Below are 23554 nucleotides of genomic sequence, written 5' to 3' on the forward strand. Positions count from 1 at the left end.
TCATGTAACAAAGGGAATTTTGTTGTTTATTCTCCTATCAGTGCTGGGGAGTCCTGAGAAAAGTCCATTACTGGAAAGAAAGATGTATTTAAACTTTGTCGCTGTCTCCACCGCAAGGCCAGGAGGTGACCAGGCAGCTTCCTATTGTTCTGCTTTAGCCAGCAGACCTCTCTGGAAACAGAATCACCTTCCTTTTTGGGAACTGTATCCTGCTTTGTACCCCCTCAGTTTAATAGAGCATTTCTTACTGGCAGTATGGAACAAAGAGAAATCATGTGACAGAATCACAGTAAATGTTTTAAATGGGAGATTACTGGTACCTGTCTCTCAGTAATTGGGTGTTTTATGTTTTAATTTTGAGAAAACCAGCTAACTCATGGGGGTCACTTATGAACTGGCTCAATTTCCAAGGAGGCCCGTAGAAGTTGCTGTGCTGGGCAGGAAAATTAATTTTTGACTGGTGGGAGGCAAGGCTGAGTCTGGACTCTCAGGTGGTCAAAATCCCCACCATTTTTGCCTCTTCCCAGCTGAAAGTCCCCATACCTCTCCCACACTGTGCTCCTAAAGTGACACCCTCCACTGCTGCCAGTTCCCAATTTGACCCTGAGGCTGGAAACAAGCAGGGGAGGTGGATCACATCAGGTGGCCAGGAGTGAGGTAGGGAAGAACTGGCATGGAGACTGTGCTGTGACTGTGGGAAGCCAGTGGAGAACAAAGGCTCTTCACCCCTCAGGTAATGTGATTTCTTCTGGCTGTGGGTGAGGGAACTAGGGCGGTTATTTATCCAGGGGAGGGAGAGGTAGCAAACAGGAGCAAATAAAATTGTTATAGGGGTTGACTAAATGAAGCCTAATTTAGCCAGAGTGAGCACTTCTAGAAAATCTAATAACACAGTTTGTGAATCTTAGCACTCAATATCCCCCAATCACCCCAGCGTGTTCTGGTCACGTCATAGGAGCCATTTAGGATGGATCCATTTCTCCAATGATACAAAAGACAACAAGAGTGCTGTTTTGCTGGCACAGCCCAAGTAGATTGATGGGGACAGCAAGCATGAAGGAAGTTTGAACTCCACAGTGCTTTTCTCCAATTCCAGATTTAATCACATATCAGCTCCCTTGTCTCCCTCTATATTCTCCAGAGTATCATCATCATCCATTCCTATAGATTTAACTATGGCACCATCTCTATGTGCCTGACTCCCAAATGTACCTCCCTACCACCCACTTTTCCCATTTTGCAATCTCACATCTCCACCTGCATCTCTGACCATTCCAAGTGAATGTCATACCACAATCTCAAACTCAATATGATACAAATTGAACTGTTCTTTTTTCATCCCAAATCCTCTTCTTACTTCATCCCTGCTGTCAACTCTCTTATCCTCCCCAACAAATGGGCTGACAATGTTGATGTATCTGAATTCTCTCTCCTCTGCTCCCTCAAACATCCAAGCTCTCTTCAGACACTGTCAAGTCTGCCCTTCTATTACTACTTCTACAGCACCTTCACTTTCCTCTTTGTTCTAATCTTCCCTTAAACTTTGGTCATTCTTGCAGTAATAAAGTCAAGATTTCTCCTCTTTGCTTCCCCATTTCCTCTTGTCCCACCCTAGTCTATACAAATGCTGCTACTGAAATCCACCTTCCCCTCTCATTGCTCTGAAGATATTTCAACAGGATTTTTGTCTTCACCAAGGCCACTCACAACTCCAGCCCTACTTATATATCTACTCTTATTTCCTCCTGATCTTCATCCAAGGAAGACAACTGAAAAAATTGGGATCCCCTGGATAAGAACGTAAGAATGGCCATATCCATGATCTAGCCCAGTATCCTGTCACATGACAACAGCCAGTGCCAGATGCTTTAGAGGGAATGAACAGCACAGGGCAATTATCAAGTGATTCATTCCCTGTCATCCAGTTCCAGCTTCTGGCAGTCAGAGGTTTAGGGATACAAAAAGCATGGGGTTGCATCCCTGACAATCTTGGCTAATAGCCAATGATGGACCTATTGTCCATGAATTTATCCAGTTCTTTTTTGAACCCAGTTAATTCTCACACTTATTCTAAAAGTAGGTCAGGCCAACAATGAAGCCTTAACAGTGTCCCTTTAAGTTACCCTCTCAAATGCTCTTATACGGGAGAGTGCAAATCTAAACACAAATAGAGCCAAAGCAAAGAAATGTAATGCAAACCTATGTCTGTGAGGGTCATGCAAATATACTATTTTGCATATCCTTCAGGAGAAAATATCCTACCTTTGAGTGTTGTGGTGTGGGAGGAGTTTTTACACAATTATCAAAGTCCCCTGATAGAGCATCTATAGCTGCAGAATCATCTGTAGGCTTCTGCAAAAGAAACTATCATCAGTCATAAACTACAGAATGCAAAAGGAGTCACAGATTGTACTCTAAAATGATCAACGAAAGCAAAAAACCAACTGACAAAATAAATATATAAATAAATCATTAGCACTTATACCCAATCCACGAAGCTGAACAGACAGCATAATTCTTTTCCCAGTGTAGCTGCAGCTCCCTGAAATCACATGGCTGAAATTATTTTAAATTGATCCCCAAATCCATATTTAAGGACCTACCCAGTTTCCTGATTTTCAAGAAGTGCAACTATTTTGAAATCAGTAAGAGCAATTAATGCTCAGCACTTTTTTTTAAACTGAGGCTACTTATTCAGGTTCCTAAATATGCTTTTAAGAATTCATTTTTGAAAAATCTTGGTTCCCATGTTATTACAGGTGAAGCTGGTAGTTCAGTCTAATTTTGATTGTCAGACTGCACATGCAGCCTTAATTCTGGCATGTCTGAACTTTTCAGTACTTGACTTTATAACTTTAACATTCTTTGAATGAAGTTTTGTATGTGTAATATCTACATTATAAGTGCTGTCCATCTGAAAGTCTTTACACTCACTTAAATAAGGACAATATTTCTACATCTATTCAACAGCATTTATGAGAATTTGCAATATACAGTGCTACTGAATCAAAAATAACACTGCTTAGAACAGCATTCGATTCAGAGCACAGTCAGGAAGGGATCAGTGCAGAATAAAACTGTAATGACTTTTACCTTTGGTTCTTTGGGTTTCACATCCTCCTTTGCTATTGGCTTTACTGGTTTACCCTTAAAAAACAGATAGGATGAAATGGTTGCATTTATTAGATAACCCTTAGTTTGAGCTGATGAATCAAACTGAAAGTAAAATACGCTCTTACATTCTTCACTTGACACTACTATTTATTATTCACAGTAACTTTATTTATGATGCTTTACTGTCCTATCCACTTTACAATCCATTTATTATACCTACATGGCCTCCTTCATCACGTTTTTTCCCTGCTTTAACGTCCCCCTGAACACTCTGCATCTCACCCTGTATCCTTCCAGTAGAGGAGAATTGGTTGGGACACACTTTGTCTGGCTCCCATTTGTTGAGCAAGATCATTCACTCCCTTGGCATCGCAGTGATTTCACTAAAATGAGTGACAGCTTCACAAGACTTTATTCTGCCAGGTTCCACAAAAACAATAGTACTTACGTAATGTTTTTCATCCACAGATCTTACAATGCTTTACTAAGATGAGAAGGGAATAATAGTCACGGTGATTTTATGGCCTAAGTTTTCAAGAGTGGCAACTAGTATTGTACACCTTGTTTTTGGGTGCTCAACTTAAGACACCTTGGGCCTGATTTTCAGCCACGTAGATCCCAGTACTTCCTGCCTACATTGATCGCTGATGACTGTTTGAAGTGTTTTAACCATTCTGACTTTGATCAATGCAAAATGAACAGTCCATTTTCTTTGCATCAAACACATTAATGGTTTGGAGATTTAGTCTCCCATCTTCAGTGTGGGGATTTATATAGGTAACTCCAATAGAGATGCATTTTAACATGACATGCATCTGACAAAGTGGGTATTCACCCACGAAAGCTCATGCTCCAAAACATCTGTTGGTCTATAAGGTGCCACAGGACTCTTTGCTGCTTTTCCAACAGAGAAAAGTCACTCATGTAACTCCAATGGTTGCTCACACAACTCTACTGATGGGAAAACTGACTTGTTGCAGTGTTAAGATGACAATCTAAATTCAGAATGCAGCAACTGAGGTATTTGGTTCTGTTTACCTGCTCATCTGAATCCAGAATATGTCTGTAATCAGGAGGGATTGTATCATCCCTGTCCCCAAGTTTGTCTCTGTGTTCAGATTTAGCACCTTCCTAGGAATATGAAACAAACAACACTATTACTGATCTCCTCCATTAGAATGATGGTGTCTAGTTAAGAGTAATCTGTAATTTACTGCTTGTGTAATTGCCTATCATATAACACGTGACCCAAACTAATAGATATGCTAGGATGATTTTATTAGAAGAGAATTTTTTGAGTGGCAGACCTTATAAAAGAACCTTTTTAGATAAATGTTCTAGGAGAACAACAACACTTTTATACATTAGAGTTCAGGATCAGTGGAAATGTGTATACATTTATTTAACCATGAACCTTGCATTGTGGGTATAAAGCTAGAAAAACTGTTGCCTCTCAACAGATATACAATTGTAATATGTTAAAAATCCCAAAATGACAACAGATACTATTTTCTTCAAATAAGTTTTCAGTTCTGCTTCTCAGCTAGATAACAACTCAACTGCTTACTAAGTGTTCAGCACATTATGCCATCACATTACAAACTCATTCACCTACTGCACTAGCTCAAACACAAGGTTAACATTCTTATAACAGCATTGCTTTGTGTTGCAGCTCCTCGGACACGCTAAGATTGTATAAAAATGCAAGGTTCTTGCCAGCCAAATATCACAATTAAAGGTCAGTGGTTTGTGTCTCTTATTACTAAGGAAACGGTCAGAATTAGCTGCAGCCAGCGATGGTTTTAAACATAAAATATGATTAAGATTAAGATGATTAAGATCACAATTTCCTGAATACAATATGAAAGAGGGAAGCAGTCATTCTACAATCAAATCTGTATGTTTTTGTTTAGGCTACTTTATGTGGTATTTGATTAGATATATGTATATCCTTCAGTACATATTAAAAAAATAACTAGCCATTTACAGTAAAAAAAAGTTATCGTTTTCAGTAACTGGTGTTCTTTGAGATATGTTGCTCATGTCCATTCAACTTAGGAGTGTGTGTGCTCACCGCATGCACCAGTGCCAGAAGTTATTCCCTCAGCAGTATCCGTAGGGGTCCTCTGGAATGGTGTGCACATGCTGCGATATAAGGGATGCTGCCGGTTCCCCACATATTCAGTTCCTTCTTGCCGGAAACTCTGACAGTGGGGAAGGAGGGCAGGTTGTGGAATGGACATGGGCAACACATCTTGAAGAACAGCAGTTATGGAAAAGGTACCTGTATTTTCTTCTTCGAGTGCTCGCTCATGTCTCCCTAGTACCCCTCAGAGGTGGGTAGGAGTTCACAGATGTGTAGATTGCAACACAGCTCTGCCGAACCCAGCATTGTCCCTGGCCTGCTGTATGATTGTGTAGTGGGCTGTGAACACGTGCACCAAGGACCACGTCACAGCTCGACAGATGTCCTGGATCGGGAAGTGTGCCAGGAAGGCTGCCAAAGATGCCTGTGCACTGGTCAAGTGGGCTCCGACGATCAGCGGTGGAGGGACTCCCACTAACTCGTAGCAGGTCTGAATGCAAGAGGATCCAGTTAGAAATCCTCTGCCAGGACACTGGGAGGCCCTTCATCCTATCCGCTGCAGAGATGAAAAGCTGAGTCATCTTACAGAAAGGTTTTGTCTGATCTAGGTAGAAAGCCAGAGCCCTTCTTACGTCGAAAGTGTGACGGCACCTTTCTTCACTAGTCTCCTCGGGCTTAGGGCAAAAGACCATAAGGAAGATGTCCTGGCTCATGTGGAAAGTAGACACCACCTTGGAAAGGAAAGCCGGGTGGGGCCAGAGCTGGATTTTGTCCTTACAGAAGACCTTGTACAGCAGTTCTGAGGTCAGGACTCACTGCTTGGAGACTTACCTCGTCGACATCACTGCCACCAGGAAAGCTACCTTCCTCAATAGATAAGACAGGGATCCCAAAGCCAAAGGCTCAAAGGGTGGGCCCGTAAGCCTGACAGAACCAAGTTGCGATCCCACTGAGGGGCTGGGGACCGAACTTGAGGAAAAAGCCTCTTGAGGCTTCTGAGGAACCTGACCGTCCTGTCATGGGAGAACACAGTCTGCCCCTGGATTGGCAGATGAAAGGCAGAAATGGCCATCAGCTGCACCCTGATAGAGGCGTGCGCTAGGCCCTGGCTCCTTAAAATGAAGAAGGTAGTCTAAGATAGACTGCACTGAAGAATGCATAGAGGAGCTGCCCTGTTTGGCCACCCAGCGGGAGAACCTCATCCACTTTGCCAGGAAGGTCTACCTAGTTTAGGGCTTTCTACTCTCGAAGAGGACCTTCTGGACCCCTTCCAAACTGGCTCATTCCTCAGTGTTCAGCCACTGGCTCCCTCCCACTGCTGGAGGGACGCGAGGCTGGGGGGCCAGTCGACTGTGAACTTGTGACAGCAGATCTAGTTGATTCAGCAGGGGCCAGGGAAGGATCACTGAAAAGCTTGACAGCGTCTTGAACCAGTGCTGGTGAGGCCATGCTGGGGCAATGTTGACTTTTGCTAGGACCTTGCTGATTAGCGGAATTGGAGGGAACACATTCATCAGGTTTGCTGCCCATGGCAGGAGGAAGGCGTCTAAGAGGGAGCCCTTGCCCAGACCCCATCTGGAGCAAAACCTGTGGCACCTTCTGTTCTGCCTGGTCGTGGACAGATTCACTGGGGGAGTTCCCCACCTCTGGAAGATCGTGCTGGCTACCTCCAGGTGGAACACCCACTCGTGATGGGAGAAGTCCCTGCTTAGGTGATCTGCTAGCGTCTTCTTGGCACCCAGAAGGTGACACTTCTAGATGGATTCCGTGGTCGAGGCAGAAGTCCCAGAGACAGAGTGCCTCCTGGCAAAGGGCTGAGGATTGCGCTCCCACTTGTCTGCTGATGTAGAACATTGAGGCTGTGTTGTCCGTCAGGACTCTGACCACTCTGCCCAACAGGTGAGGGAGGAAGACTGCGCATGCTCTGTGCACCGCCCTGAGTTCTTTGACATTTATCTTTAGCGTCAACTCCTCTGGGGACCACATAATCTTGGATCTGGAGAGTGCCAAGGTGCACACCCCCAGCCAAGGTCCGAGGCATCTGAAACCAACTCGATTGAGTGAGGAGTGCTGATGAAGGGAACTTCTTCCAGGACTTTCCCGGGGTCGCTCCACCATTGCAGCGAGGTAAGTACTGTTTTTGCGCAGGGATGGTAATGATCTTTTCCAGGTGGTCCCTGGAGTGGGAGTAGACCGTCACCAGCCATAGCTGCAGGGGTCGCATCCGGAGCCTGGCATGGCGCACCACATATGTACATGTCGCCACGTGACCTAGCAGGCACAGGGAAACCCTGGCCATGGGTCAGGGGAAACGTGGAGACTTCTGCGATGAGGTCCGTCAGTGCCCTGGACCTCTCCAGCAGCAGGAACGCCCTGGAGCAGGCTGAGTCGAGCACCGCTCCAATAAACTCTATCCTCTGTACCGGAACGAACGTGGATTTTTTTTTGTCGTTCACCAACAGGCCAAAGTGACGGCAGATGACTAACAGCATCGTGACATGCCTTTGGACCTGGAGCTGCCCTTGACTAGCCAGTCAGTCATTGAGGAACTGGTAGATCTGGATACCCCGATGTCTGAGGTAAGCCACCACCACTGACATGCACTTGGTAAACACTTGAGGTGCTGTCGCTAGGCCAAACGGGAGGACCGCGAACTGACAGTGGTTGGGACTTACCATAAACCGGAGTAAGTGTCTGTGTCCCTAGAAGATGGCAATGTGAAAGTACACATCTTTCAGACAGAGGGTGGCATACAAGTCTCCTGGATCCAGGGAGGGGATGATGGAGGCCAGGTAGACTATGCAGAACTTCAGCTTTGCTAGAAAGTGGTTCAAGTCTTGCAGATCCAGGATAGGTCACAGACCGCTCTTGGCCTTTGGGATTAAAAAGTAGCAGAAATAGAACCCCTTGTTCCTGTGCTCTGGAGGTACAATCTCCACCGCACCTAGCTGCAGTAACCGCCCTACCTCCTACACGAGGAGACCCTGAAGAGGGATGGGGAGGTGGGGTAGAAAGTAACTGAAGGGTGTAACCCTACGCCACCATATTGAGGACCCATAGGTCTGATGTTCTAGATGCCCATGCAGGGAGGAAAGGAAAAGGGTAGTTGGCAAAAACAGGGGAGGGAGGATCCTGGGAACAGTCCGGTAGGTCACCCTAGGGCTTACCCTCAAAATGAACACTTGCCTGTCTGCTTACTGTGGGTCGAGCTCAACTGAGAGTCTTCTGAAGGCTGTTGGCTAGTAGCCTCTGGATTTCTTATGGGGAGGCTCCTGGCAAGGGTGGCTCCCCTGACCCTGAGCCTGCTGCGGCTTAAATCATTTGCGGTCAGGGCCAGGAACATAAAGGCCCAGTGTTTTAAGGGTCGTGCAGGAGTCCTTTAGGCCATAAAACTTATTGTCCGTCTGTTCCTCAAATAGGGCTTGCACATCAAAGGGAAGGTCTAGCATTGACTGCTGAGCCTCCGTGGACAAGCCAAAGAGGAGAAACCAGGATGTCTGGCACGTGGTGATGGTTGAGGCTATGGTTTGGGAGGCAGTATCCACCACATCCGACGCCACCTGGAGCATCACCCTAGCCACAGAGGTGCTCTCCTCCATAATAGCCCGGAATGCCTTCTTAGAAGCCTCAGGAAGAGAGCCCTCGAACTTGGCCATGGCTTGCCACATGTTAAAATCATAGCGTCCCAGAGGGCCTGATGGTTGGCCACCCTCAACTGGAGACTAGAGGACAAATAAACCTTACGCCCGAACAAGTCTAGTCTCTTGGAGTAACTGTTCTTAGGGATAGCCCCGGGATGACTTTGTCGCTCCCTGTGGTTAACCGCTTTTACCACTAGGGAGTTGGGAGCAGGGTGGGTGTACAGGTACTCATGGCCTTTGGATGGCACAAAGTACTTGCGCTCAGCCCCCTTGGAGATGGGTGGCAGGGAGGAGGGAGTTTGCCACAGGGCATTAGTGATCTTAGAGACCCCATCATGAAGGGTAAGTGCCACCCTGGCCAGTGCTGTGGAGCAGAGGACATTGAAAAGAGTTTGAAGGCTCCTCTAGCTCCTAGCAGTGACCCTCTTCAGTAGTTCCTGGTGCGCTTTAGCGCCCTCCGGAGGAACTGGGGGAAGGGGCCCCATTAATGACTCATCTGGCGATGATGATGAAGATGCTGCTGCTGGAGGGTCCTCCACAACCATTGGCGGTCCAGTAGCTTGTTCTCCTCCTGTTTCCTCTTTGACCTGTGGGGTCCTCACACTCGAGGCTTTGTGCACTGGAGGAGGGTGAGAGAGAGAGGCAGCTGGTGTCTCTGACTCTCCAGGCAGCCTGGGAGGGCTGGGTGAAACCCCACGGGATCCATGGATACCACAGCACCGGCCACTGTGCTTGAAGCGATGGGCCAGTTTCGGTGCCGATAGTATAGACGGTACTGGAGCTTGTCTCGCTGTCAAGGAGCCTCACTCCAAACCAGAGCTGGATCCTGAGCGTTTGCTCCTAGGTGACCGGGACAGAGTGAAATGGTGGCTCTGTCCCTACCAGTGCTGGTCACCTGGAATCCAATCTGGAACGGGTTCTTAGGGACCCGTGGCGCTCAACGGATCCACGACAGCTTAGAGCTGGCGATCTACATCTCGCGCTTGATGAGCTGTACCAGGATGAGGACTGGGACCGGGAGTCAGAATGGGCCTGGTGCCGGGAAGTGCCTGCACGGGGTGATGCCCTCCTAGGGGATTGGCAACGATCCAAGGAATGGTAACATCGATCCCTCGAAGGGTCCTTGGAGTGGTACCACGGTCTTGGAGATACTAGGACTGGTACTCCTGCTGGGGGGTGCATGCCTCCAAAGGTCTGTGCCCGGTGGCTGGTGGCCTTGAGCCTCTCTGCCCACGCGCAAGGTCTGGGGACCAAATGGGGCTGCACTGCATCTGCCTATCACGTCAGATGCATGGAGGCTATGGGAGGGCGAGTGCTGGTGGGATGTCCCCTGCAACGGGGAATGGTGCCGCTGAGGTGGGAACTGAAGCAGTCCGAACACAGGTTTATTCTGTGACCGGGGAACTGCAGGAGCTGGTGCAAGTGGCAGCAGGAGGGATATGATCACCTGCGCTGCCTGCAAGGCCTCCAGAGCTGATGGAGGCACCATCGTGGCGGGGAGCAGGTCAGGCTACATCGCTCCACTGCAGCATGGGCCTGAGATCTTGACTTGGTGAAGAGGGACATGGGTGAAGAGGGACCTTCGCACACCCAGTCTTATCCCTCCCCTTGTGGGAAGTTGGAGACCGCTTTGCCCCGCCTTCTTGGTAGCAGCCACGGATGGGGATCGGTGCCAGCCAGTGGAAGGTCTCAGTGGGGCGCTGTGTACCGAGGTCACAGTACTCAGCGCCGAGTTAGAGTGCTGCTCCAGGACTGGGGTGAGGGCCAACTCCATAAGGAGTGCTCTTAAATGAATATCGCACTCCTTAGTTCTTGGCTTGAAGGACATGCAAATTTTTCTCTTTTCACTAAGAGAAGTGCCCTTCGCCCATGCATAGCAGACAACTGCTGTGTGGATCACTAATGGGCATAGACCTCTTGCAGCAACCACAGAGCTTAAAGACTGGGGATCGAGGCATACCCCATTCTGAAGCAAAGTCCCGTTCAGGACCTAAATAAGAAAAAAAACCAATAACTGGAGATATACAAATCTCCTAGAACTGGAAGGGACCTTGAAAGGTCATCGAGTCCAGCCCCCTGCCTTCACTAGCAGGATCAATTTTTGCCCCAGATCCCTAAGTGGCCCCCTCAAGGACTGAACATGCTCAAACCACTGAGCTATCCCTACCTATGAAGTCTCTAACTATAGCTAAGGGATTTATAAACATTAACAGAAAATTATATACACTATATAATACGTGAGATAACTAGTTTGTACAAACGAGCAGCAACAGCACTAACTGAAGCTGCAACAATTCCAGCACTGTCACTGGCAGCAAGAAGGAACTGAGAGTGGGGGGGAACTGATAGTGCCCTATATACTGCAACATGTGCGTGCCACTCCAGGGGGTGCCAGAGCTGATCCCCTACGGATACTGCTGAGGGAAAAAGCTTCCAGCACCAGTGCACGTGGCGAACACACACACCTAAGTTGAATGGACATGAGCAAGCACTCAAAGAATTTAGAGAATTCTCTTTCTTACTAGAAAACAAAGCATCCTAATTTCTTATAAACATTTTCTGTGTTTAAAAAAAAGGTATACAAGTTAACATACGCATACTGTACTGTGATGCAGAGATACCAAGTTTTGGGCTTTTTGATTAACACATGCAAACTCTCTCCAGCCCAGGGCTCATGCTGTCACTTACCAACATTAAAAATATAATTAATCTATTACATCAATTCTTAGTTTGTTGGACACCCTTCGGGGCAATTTATTGCAGGATATTTAATATCACTCCATACAGTATTTTCTTTAAAAATTAGGGACCAAATTCTGAACTTATTTTTAACCTGTCCAATCTTACTGGTGTCAATGGCATTCCAGTGAGTGTATAATTTGTGGTTATTTAATGTGTCAAAAACGCTAATTGTTTTGAGCTGCTAAGAGGAAAATCTAAGGCTTTAAACCAGGGCTCCTTCAAAATGTTAACATTGGGAATTAAAGGCTAAGGAGGTAGAGAACAGAACTGAAGATACCAGAGAGGAACTGGCTGTCATACAACCTATTTGGCCAGAAATATCAGGAACTGCAACATCCTGAAAAATCTGGCTATGTGGGCTGATAGCTGCAGAGCAGCAGTTTTCACTTTTTAAGTTGTGCCCCCACTTTGAGTTGCGCCACCTCAACCCAGACAAAAATAGGTGAGTTAGGGGGTGGAAGTGGCAGTCCCTCCCCGAGCCCCGCTGAGCTGAAGCCTGAGCCATCTGGTGTCACCACTCACCCACCTGAGTGTTCCTCTGCGCCCCCCTAGGTAGGCATGCCCCACAGTTTGAAAACCTCTGCTGTAGAGTGTGCAAACATGGACAAAGCCAGTTTGGCAACTTCTTAGGCTGCTAAACATTATAAACTTTGTAGATAAAAAATAAAAAACTGTACCATGGGCCTACTCCTTCCCCAGTGAAGTCAATGGCAAATCTCTCATTGACTTCAATGGTTCAGGATTGTCCTTTAATCCCTGCAGTTAGGAGAAGAGTTTTGCATTATTTTCTACTAATAACCTTTAGCCAACCAAAGAAATGGCAGGAAGAGCATTGAAGAATACAACACTCTATACCTAAAGGGGTGGTACAATGTGAAGTCTTGACAAGTGTACGTGGGGGTAGGCTTGAGCGCACACATCTGAAAAGAAACCCCAGTACAACATGATTTTTTCATTTCAAGAATATCATTAACAGTCTATTAGTTTACTCTGCTATGTGTAATGTGATAAAACTCAATTTAACAACAGGCGATCAAAGTCACTTTAGAAATGAAGATTAGAAAAGAATCTGAAATGTAATCACAGAAATAATTGCACAGGTACTAGATTAAATACTTTTGATTTTCTTTTACAACAAACTTCAGCTCCTAATTGTTTTCAATTGTCTCAGATGGCATCAAGCACTTATGGATTCAACACAAAACTTAATGAAAATCTGAATATGACTACCCTGGTGTTTAAACCTTTTAGATTTACAATATGAAATGAACAGGTCAATTAAACATGTAACTTTTTGAAAAAAACATGCATAAATTAAGCATAGCATACACGCATGCTTTATCTTCACTAAAATTATTCTTGTGCTTGAAAATGATGTACCATGTTCTCTTCTGTGTAAAATAAATAGATTAAGAATAGACAGGGCAGATGTTCCATTTATTTTTGGTGGTACAAGTTGAGAATATTTCACTACCTTTACTTTATCCACAACTGGTTTGTTTTCATCAGGATCAGGTTCTCTTTGTCCCAGTGAACCAGCCAAGAGGTCTAGGGCATTGTCTTGCTCTTTCCCACCCTAACAAAATGTAAATATAAATATATTCAAGAAAACATGTGTCACAAAAAATCTCCATTTAAACAAGGTATAATAAACACTAACTTCATCCAACACAAAGTCTACTCTGCCTTTGAAATACCATAAATAAAATTAATTGCAATGTAGTGACAACAGTTGGAAAATTATTGGATGTTCAGAGTAAAGGGAAAAAGATAACAGAGTAGGCAAGTGGAGTAGAAATTTATTTGGCATTCGTCTGCTACAAGCAAACCAATTCTAATTTAGGACAACATCTACACTAGAAACAGTTTTAAAATGGATCATCATAACAAACGTGCTACCTCATTCTGCCAATGGTACGACTACACAGCAACAAAAGACCTGCAGCACAAATGTATCTGGCCTGGGTTGGCTGACTTGGACTAGTGGGGCTTGGGCTGAAAAATGCAGAGTAAACGTTTGGGGTTGGGCTCCAGCCTGAGCTCTGAGACCCTCTCTCCCCTCTCCTTGCGACCTGAATATCTACACTGCACTACAACTTTAGCCCCACAGCCTGAGCCTGAGACTCGGTGCAGCAGGTTTTTTTACTGCAGTGTATAGGGAGCTGCTAAGCAAGTGCCAGTTGCGTAAGTTAAAATTCTCTGGCTGTTTAATGTTTCCATTAACATTTAAAAGGTTTTTTCCTTCCAGAACGTGCTGTCCATTGCTTATACACGTAGGTTTTACCTACTGAAAACTTTAGCTTCTATGGGTACGTCTACACTACAGGATAAATTCGAATTAGCTTAAACCGATTTTATAAAACAGATATTATAAAGTCGATTGTGCGCGTCCACACTAGGCACATTAATTCGGAGGTGTGCGTCCGTGGTCCGAGGCTAGCGTCGATTTCTGGAGCGGTGCACTGTGGGTAGCTACTGTAAAATAATGAGGCCAATAACGTCGATTTGCGTCCACACTAATCCTAAATCGATATAGTAATATCGATTTTAGCATTACTCCTCTCGTTTTGTAGGAGTACAGAAATTGATTTAAAGAGCCCTTTAAATCAATATAAAGAGCAGTGTAGTGTGGATGGGTGCAGCGTTAAATTGATTTAACGCTGTTAAAATCAGTTTAACAGTGTAGTGTGGACCAGGCCTCAGTTAAGTTTATTTTCTTAACAAAATGTGAGCCACAGGAGTTTCTCCAATATAGCAGTTAAAATAGACTGAAACAGAAGTGGGAGCTTTCACTGCACCAGCCAAGGAAGGAGTTGGGGATATGTAAGAACACTGCTTACCCTAGCCAAGGAGAGCCCTCCTCTGCTTATAGCAGGAGGGGAAGCAGCACTCTTCCCCATTAACCCTTACTTTTCCTGCTGTTCCTGTAGAAGTGATTTGTCACAATGACAAGTATTGTATTCTACTTTTACTTGCATTTTTTGCCTCAACCCCACTTGCAGAGGCCTCACAAAAATCACAGAACCACATGGTCCTGCGAGGGTACACCATGGGGATCTAGCTTGTATTTGTATTTAGCTGACCAAACATAGGGTTACATTCTGGAAGATATAAGAGGGAAAAAAAGCATAACAAGTCTCAAAATTGTGCACATACACACTGCAAAAAAATTACGTGGATGTATGCTCCTATTCTGGCCAAGACCAGTCCCTCTCACAGATCAATTATAAAATCTATTCCAACTCAGAGCTGAACGGGGGCTATTCATACAGACTGTTGCCGAGTCTTGCACTAACATGTTTACATACACAATCACAGCCCATGATTTCTAGGTCACATCTAGTTATGCCTTCCATATTTCTCAAGGAACCAGAAAAGGGATGGACAACTTACATCCATTCCTGGTGCTGGCCAGGGGGTTTCTGGAATGTGCATATATGTAAAATAAGCCAAAATTTGGGCCATAGTGCAAAACTGTACACAAAATGCAGAAGCCTAGAATTCTTTTCCAGAGAAAAATCTATCTTCTTAATAGCCAGTTTCAACAGTAAAATGATTCAATTTTACAACAGGGTCCACCATTAAGAACTACTCTAAAAAGATCTCCTATTTCCTTCCTCTAACAGGTTTTAGTATGAACATCACCATCAACAACAATGAATGCTGCTTACTGGGGTAGCAGCTGGAGGAGCTGCTGACTGCACTGCAGAAGCTGTGGTGGAGGAGACAATTTCTTCAGAGGCAGCTGGGGAAGATTTAACAGCTGTGGATTTCTAAAAAAAAAAAAAAAAAAAAAAAAAAAAATGTTGTTACCAGTGTATATAATACTATAAACATACATAGGAAATCCCAAGTTTCTGGGACGCACAACTATGTTATTTTCATCCTGTACAGTGCTCATCTGGGACTTGATTCTTCTAACATACTGTATCTATTTCAGCCTAATTCACTCCCTTCCCCTTCCCCATCCCCATTAGAGGGCATAACCCTTCTCAAGAAGTCATTTAAACTTATGTTTTCTACATTTCATACCTCAGAAGTAACTTGCTCAACTCTCCATTAAAATTAGTGGGTGAAATCCTGACTTCACTGAAGTCAATGGAAACAATCATAATGATTACAATGGGTTTAGGACTTCACCCCACATGTCTAAATCCTCTAGATTGCTTTGAAAAGTCTCAATGATTGTGTTACCAATGCAAACATCTGTTAAATTAGACACAACAATAAAACACACCCCAATTTTTCTCATAATTTAAGAAAGCCTGGGCCTGTTTTTTTCCTTCTACATTTACTATAAAAATCATGGAAAATACAAGTTATTAAAACAACTTGAATATAAAACTGAATAATACAAATTAAGTAAATTCAGAGATCTTACGTTAGGTGTAGCTAGTGGTGCAGAAGGTAAGGTTGCTGGGGAACTGGAAAATTCCTTTGACAAAGCATCCAAGAGATCACTTTCACTCATGGACTACAATTAAAAAGAAATAACACCAAACTTTTTTATCCTTTCTGTTTGAAATCTGTTGATTGCTCTGATTACACCTGCATAATTTAGAGAGTCAGAATACAGCTAAAAGCTTAAAGAATAGGAAATCTTTTCCTTCTCTGTTTAAGGAATGACAAATGGAAAAGTGAAAGATTTTCTGAATATTTACTCACTGACCTGGGTTTCTTCTTTAGATTTTGGCAAGAGTGGTCTTCCATCTTTATTCTACAGAGAAAACATTGTTTAACAAAGTAGTTCTCTATGATCACAAAACAGAAGTCTTTTGGTAATGGGGGTTTAAAACATACAAAATGTTATTACACTGCCTCTCCTCCCCCCTCTTTTTTTTTTTAAAAAAAAAAAACAACAACAGCCATTGGTCAGGCTTTCGACATAAATGCAGTTTCAGGAATTTAAAATATAGTTCTACTCTGAAAGAGAGACTCCAAAAATGTCATCGTGAGCTTCCATGCTTAACTGTCTCTCCATTCCATATCAAATATGCTCAGTTTGCAAATGAAAGCCTAACCTGTAGCCCTGCATAATCACTCCAGAACTTAGGGTCAAGGAGGGTAATTTCCTAACACATCAGCAACAAAAGGTTTTGCAGGCCTCATTTATGCCTGTGCAACCCTATTATCATCAGATTATGCCCTTGGTGACATTTGCAAAAATCCCATCAGCTTCACTGTGTTACAGCAAGGTAATTGATTGGAACTTAATAATTATTCTTTTGAAGCACAAAGAGTAAATAATCCAATTCACCCCTCTCAGGCAGAATTATTCACATTTGGGTGCATAAAGCTAAACCACCTTTACCCGTATTTAGATATCTAAATAAAAGCTTCCTAGTATTCAGATATGCTGATGAACCACAAATTACAATGAAGTCATTCATTATGTATTACCGTGGTGCCTGAAGCAATATCCAAGAACAAAGGAACAGGTGCAAAGAATACAGAAACATATTAAAAGGAATTACCTTAGCTTCTATTAATCTGTATTCAGGAGGGATAGTTTCTTCATCTTCACCCAGTTTTTCTCGTTCTTCTTGTTTGGCTTTCTCCTAAGGGGGAAAACAAAAGTGGAACATTTCTCAGCATTTCTTACATACTGCATGTGAGCAAGTTTTTAACACTCTTCCAGTACAACATCATTGTAGCCAGATGTTCCCTTGCAAATGCAGTTTAATTATCAGGCAAAATCTCATCCTCTCTTCTGATGAGTCTTAAGTCTGATTCTCCACCCACTTATTTCAATGTAAAATGAGGAGTAATTCCATCCATTTTAATAGCATTGTATTTGGTATAAAACTGATAAAAGTAAATATGAGAGTAAGTATAAACCAACAACAATAAAAACTCCCATGGGCCTTGATTCTGTTCTCTGTATGAAACACACTAACAGCTCCCTTATTCAGGGCTGCAAGGTTAGGTTGCACAGGGGGCGGGATTAGGCCTAGGGAAGCTGGGAAGGTAGCTGGGGAAAAAGGCAGCAGCTTTCTGCTGGCTGAGAGTTCCCATGAGCCGGGGTAATTCTCCACCAGCTATCTTTGACTGCTTTAAGTAATACCTGACCCAGAGGTCATAAGGTTTTACAGGGTTTTTAAGGCTGACAGAAAAATTGTGACTATGTCCAACAGAGTGAAAGATCCTTCTAGTAATATATTGAACCCTGTTGTTTCAATCATAGAACACCTTTACAAACAAATGTAGCTATACATTTCATTCCTTCCTTTGTCTTTATGTTCGAAAGAAGGGAGAAATTTACTTAAATAATAAACCAGCACAAATCTAAATGGGTTTCTTTTAAGGGACTAATTGATTTTTTTTGTTGCTGTGTGAATGTAAAAAGGATACTGTGTTACCAAATATTTCATTCTTAAGGTATGTATGCATGCCTAAAGTGAATTTACAACAAAATCACTTATAAATCACTCTGCACTAATTTATACTAATAATTTTGTGAAACTCTACCTCCAAGTAGCACCCTGGAATCTGCATATTCACCACTGTGATACGACTATGATATGATTTGTACAAGTATGCCTTGTAAGGTATTATTTTAAAAGTCTTGATCTGTTGAACAAAAATATCATGTTGAATTATATGTACTATCTTTGTATGTGAAGTTATGAAGGACTGCTATATGTGCTACTGAAATATGTTCTGAGGTTAGAAAATGCCCATAACAGGCCTTTCAGTTGCAACAAAACAGATAGGTGCTGATGGCCAATAAAAAGGATCCACTCTCCCGGGGACTCCTCAGAGAAGGCAAGTATGCCATGGGGATGGACTAACCCATGTCACAGCAAGGATCTTTCTAGCAGCGGGAAGAAAGTATAAAAGAGGGGCAGTGACCTAATCATAATGAAAGAAATACCAAACCACGATCTTGTCCTGGTTATGGGAGATTTTAATTCCCAGATCAGAAATGAAAGAAGAGGCTGGGAAACAATCATCAGCTCACATACAACTGGAATGTCAGACAATGGCACAAGACTTATTGTTTTCAGCACAAAATTCAAGTTTAGTATCTGCAATTCTTTCTTCCAACATAAAAACATACACAAAAAGACACGGATTTTCACCAAATGGCCGTACACAAAATGAGATCAACTATATCTGTGTTAGTCAAAGATGGAGAACATCAGTGTTAGACACAAGCGTATTCAGAGGAGCAGATATAGGGAGTGATAACTATTTGCTGAAAACAAACATCAAACTGACGTTTAAAGCACTTAAAAGAAAGAACACGGACTCAGATGATACAATACACAGAAACTACAAGATTGCAGGATACGAAAAGAGTACCAGATAGAGGTAAAAAGGCCCTTAAAGATCTTGAAGAAAATGGAGTGGAAAAATACTTGGATCTTTTCAAAACAGCTACGCTAGAAGCAGCTGAAAAGATAATTGGTAGAAAGAGAGGAAGCAATAAAGAACAATGGATCTCAGAAGAAACACAGAAAATTGTAGACAAAAGAAGAAAACAAAAGGCTCTAGTACTACAACATGGGACTGAAGAAACAAAACAAACCTACAATAACTCCTCACTTAACGTTGTAGTTATGCTCCTGAAAAATCCAATTTTAAGTGAAACGATGTTAAGTGAATCCAATTTCCCCATAAGAATGAATGTAAAGCGGGTAGGTTCCAGGGAAATTTCTTTTTGCCATACAGTACAGGACTATAGTTGAGAGGTGCTCCCACCTTACTCCACACAGGCACAGCCCACTGGCACTGGAGACAATGAAGCAGGCAAGAAGGATGAAGATGCTGTAGGCTAGAAGCACGTTGGGCAGCAGCAGCAGCTTTCCTTACTCTGCAAGCACCAGGGGTGGGGGGCTCAACCTTCGGCCCACCCACGCCACCACTTCCCCCAAACCTCTTCTTCCCCCCTTCTCCCCCTTTACTTGGCGCAATCAGCTGGCTTGCAATGTTCAGGGGGGCAGGAGGGACGGGGGAGGAGCGAGGACTCAGTGCGCAGGCTTCCCCCTCCCTCTCCTGCCTCCTGCCCACGGCAATCAGCTGGGTTACAGCATTTGGGAGGCAGAGGAGGGAGGGGGAGCCTGCGCGTCAAGTCCTCACTCCTCCCCCCTCCCTCCTGAATGCCACAAGCCAGCTGATTGCTGTGGGCAGGAGGAGGAGGGGGAAGGCGCTGATCCGTAGCGGCTGCCGGCAGGTGGGAGGCGCTGTTGGGGGGCACAGGAGAGCTGATGGGGGCTGCCAGGTGTGGACAACGCAGGCAGTCAAATGACATTATAGCGAAGCATTGCACAACTTTAAATGGAGCATGTTCTGTAATTGAGCAGGGACGTAACATCGAAACAATGTTAAGCGAGAGGATGTTAAGTGGGGAGTTACTGTACAAGAACCTTGACAAAGCAGTAAAGAAACAATGCAAACGAGATAAGCAAAACTGGAAAGTAAGGCTAGTGAAACTGAAGAAGCAGGGGAAATAATAAATAATAATTGGAGATATACCTATCTCCTAGAACTGGAAGGGACCTTGAAAGGTCATTGAGTCCAGTCCCCTGCCTTCACTAGCAAGACCAAGCATTGATTTTTGCCCCAGATCCCTAAGTGGCCCCTTCAAGGATTGAACTCACAACTCTGGATTTAGCAGGCCAATGCTCAAACCACTGAGCTATCCCTCCTCCTCGATACAAGAACAGTCTACGCGATCCTGAAACAGTTAGCACAATACGGATCAAAATTCAGAAGTATCCCAGAGAAAGAGAAACAAGGAGAAAGTTTGAAAACACAGGTGGAACAAGAAAATAGATGCGTGGAACACTTCAAAGAAGTGCTAAACCAACCAGAACCAATTACAAGACTGGAATTTAACAATGATAAAGCACTAGACCTATATATAGATGTATCTGAGGTAAAAATCTAAGTAGTAAAAAAAGCATTTCGGAAGCTGAAAAACAACAATGCATCTGGGTTTGGATGGCATTCATCCTGAGATGCTTAAAAATGGAGGCGAAAACATGGAATCAGTCATCTGTTCGCTGTGCAACAAAATATGAACAGAGGAGAAAGTGCTGGAAGAACAGACCCTCGGTATCATAATCAAGTTACCAAAGAAAGGTGATCTAAACTATCGTTCAAATTGGAGGGGAGTAACACCTCTATCTGTCAAAGGTAAAGTATTAGCAGCAGTCCTCCTGAACAGAATGAAAGGAAGGATTGATACCATCCTACCTGAACAACAATCTGGATTTAGACATGTGAGATCATGCACAGATGCTATTTTCACCCTGAGATAGATTATTGAGAACACAACTGAATTCCAAGGCAGTCTTGCCAATTTTGTGGACTTTCAAAAGGTATTCATTAGTGTAAACAGAAAAAAAAATGGGGGAAATTGTGGAACAATATGGAAATCCAACAAAATTAACTAACATTATGAAGACATTCTATGCCAACTTAGAATGCTGCATTAAAATGGAAAATGGATTGAGCAAGTCATCCAGCATCAAGACAGGTGTAAGGCAGGGGTGCATCCTGTCTCCCTTTTTGTTCATGCTAGTCATTGACTATGGATTAAAACAATGCGATAGTGATACATATGGCCTAAAATGGAACAATTCAAGGCTATTTGATCTAGACTTTGCTGATGACATCGTTTTTATCAATGAAGATGCCAACAGACTACTACTTTTACTTGATTTAAGCATTTCTGTAATGGAGAAGATGGGTTTGATACACAATGCAAAGAAATGTAAAGTCATGTTAATGGGGAATATAGGAACAGAAATCAAAATTGAAGAAGAGAAACTGGAGAAGGCAGACAATTTTAAGTATCTTGGAAGTACCATCAACCAAGGTGGCACTAGTTCTGAGGACATAATAAGAAGAATTGAGAGGGCAAATGCTGCATTTGGAAGACTCAAAATCATCTGGCAACTAAAAAGCATCTCCCTCAAGACAAAACCAAATGTGTACAAAGCAATAGTTATTGCCATCACAGCATATAGCAGTGGGACATGGCAACTTATCAAGAAAAGAGACGCAAAAGCTGGATGAATTTCATCACAAATGTCTGAGAAGAATGTTGGGAATAACATAGAGAGATAGGAAGATGAATGAAGAAGACAGAAAAATGACTGGACAAGGCACCCTCTCACAAATAATCTACAAAAGAAGACATCAGTGGCTGGGACATGTGCTGAGAATGGAAAAAGAATGCTTACCAAGTACTGCCTTTGAATGGAAACCAGAAAATGCAAGAAGAAAGAGAGAAGACCGCGAAAACATGGAAACGAACAGTTCTGAACAACAAGCAGCACCTCAACATGAAATGAGAACATTTGGAGAGAAGGGCAGTTGACAGGCAAGGATGGCAAATGTGGATGGCCCAATGTGCAGCAAAGCACGGAATGGACTAAGGCAGAGGTAGGCAACCTGTGGCATGTGTGCCAAAGGTGGCACGAGAGCTGATTTTCAGTGGCGCTCACGCTGCCCGGGTCCTGGACACCAGTCCAGGGGGCTCTGCATTTTAATTTAATTTTAAATGACGCTTCTTAAACATTTTAAAAACCTTATTTACTTTACATACAATAGTTTAGTTATAATATTATAGACTTATAGAAAGAGACCGTCTAAAAAGTTAAAATGCATTACTGGCAAGTGAAACCTTAAAGTAGAGTGAATAAATGAAGACTCGGCACAACACTTCTGAAAGGCTGCCGATCCCTGGACTAAGGTCTATGGTAAAGACATCATCGCTTAGCCTCTTCCCCCCACATCTCAACACCTGAAAGATCATCTGGAAGACAGTGACTTTGAACTAGGGAGATTGGACACTCTTTCAGCCTGGCACCAGTCTGTGTATTGAGGAACTGTAAGCTGCCTGTGCCATCTAGGGTGGGAGACGGATTCAAATCTTGCTGCTCTGTTTAAATTAGAATTAAGACTGCAAATTTAGTTTTATTTCTTAGGTAACCAACTTTGATCTCTATGCCTGCTACCTATAACCACTTAATGTCTATCTTTCTGTAGTTAATAAATCCATTTTATATTTTACCTAAAACAGTGTGGTTTTAGTTGAAGTGCTTGAGGAATCTCAGCTCAGGTTACAAAAGCTGGTGCTTGTCCACTTTCCTATGAACATGTGGTGAACTTATTAATGAGTTTGCACTGTCTAAGAGATCCTTGAGCAATGCAAGACAGGGTATTTCTAGGGTGCAAGGCTGGGGAACTGGGGGGAATTGGCTGAAGCCTCTCTATTGATGGTTCATGAGTGGCTGGGAGATCACTCATGTAACATAATTGGGCATGTCTCTGCCTGTGGATGGCTGTGTAAGTGCAGTGCCTAACAGAGACTTGTAGTTAGACACCAGTATCACAGTGTGACAGACAGCCTAGGCTGATGGGTTTGGAAGGCTCAGCAGTTCCACAGTCCAGGTTGCATCCTAAGGATCCCTTCACAAGTTTCTAAACTGAATTCCCTCTACTGGTTTAAACAGGAAGTTCTGCTTTAAAATAGATGGCAAAATATGGCCCACTGTAAAATAGTTTACAACATAACTCTGGATAACTACTTTTACAAAGTGTTTTTTGAAGGCTTGGCTATTTTAATACCTTCACTTTATCCACAGCAGATTTGTTTTCTTCTGGGTCAGGCTCTCTCTTTCCTAGACTACCACACAAGGCTTCCACTGCCTCATCTGACACGTGTCCAGCCTACAAAAGCATTAGATGTTATTAGACACAACTGCAGTTTTACTGACGTTAAGCTGTTTTTGAAGAAATGTATTCAGAATTTCTAACCATAGATTATAAACACAATTTTACTTTGCAACCAACATATATGCAAAACTGAAGAAGATACAACTATCCATACTAATAAATTCAAAAATTATAAATAGGGCCCTACCAAATTCTTGGCCATGAAAAATGTATCATGGACCATGATATCTGGTCTCCCTGTGATATCTGGCTATTATAGGAGGGTCACGGGATTGCCACT

The 23554-nt window shown here is 43.4% G+C and overlaps 1 protein-coding gene across 13 annotated transcripts in view; it reads right to left on the reverse strand.

Annotated features, from left to right (window-relative positions):
* Positions 1 to 23554, reverse strand: part of CAST (calpastatin) — a 110113-nt gene that overhangs the window by 6556 nt on the left and 80003 nt on the right. For all 13 annotated transcript variants that reach the window (XR_004001082.1, XM_030568036.1, XM_030568033.1 and 10 more), the window contains 9 exons: positions 23167 to 23268; positions 17058 to 17141; positions 16253 to 16300; positions 15965 to 16057; positions 15255 to 15356; positions 13058 to 13159; positions 4153 to 4245; positions 3094 to 3147; positions 2263 to 2352 (listed from right to left, as the gene is read on the reverse strand). Coding sequence is in view for 12 of the 13 variants with exons in the window: in XM_030568036.1 (XP_030423896.1) it covers positions 2263 to 2352; positions 3094 to 3147; positions 4153 to 4245; positions 13058 to 13159; positions 15255 to 15356; positions 15965 to 16057; positions 16253 to 16300; positions 17058 to 17141; positions 23167 to 23268 (768 nt within the window). In the remaining variant the exon portion in view is untranslated. The remainder of the gene's footprint in view (positions 1 to 2262; positions 2353 to 3093; positions 3148 to 4152; positions 4246 to 13057; positions 13160 to 15254; positions 15357 to 15964; positions 16058 to 16252; positions 16301 to 17057; positions 17142 to 23166; positions 23269 to 23554) is intronic.

This window comes from Gopherus evgoodei, chromosome 6 (genome assembly GCF_007399415.2).
Source record: "Gopherus evgoodei ecotype Sinaloan lineage chromosome 6, rGopEvg1_v1.p, whole genome shotgun sequence".
NCBI lineage: Eukaryota > Metazoa > Chordata > Testudines > Testudinidae > Gopherus > Gopherus evgoodei.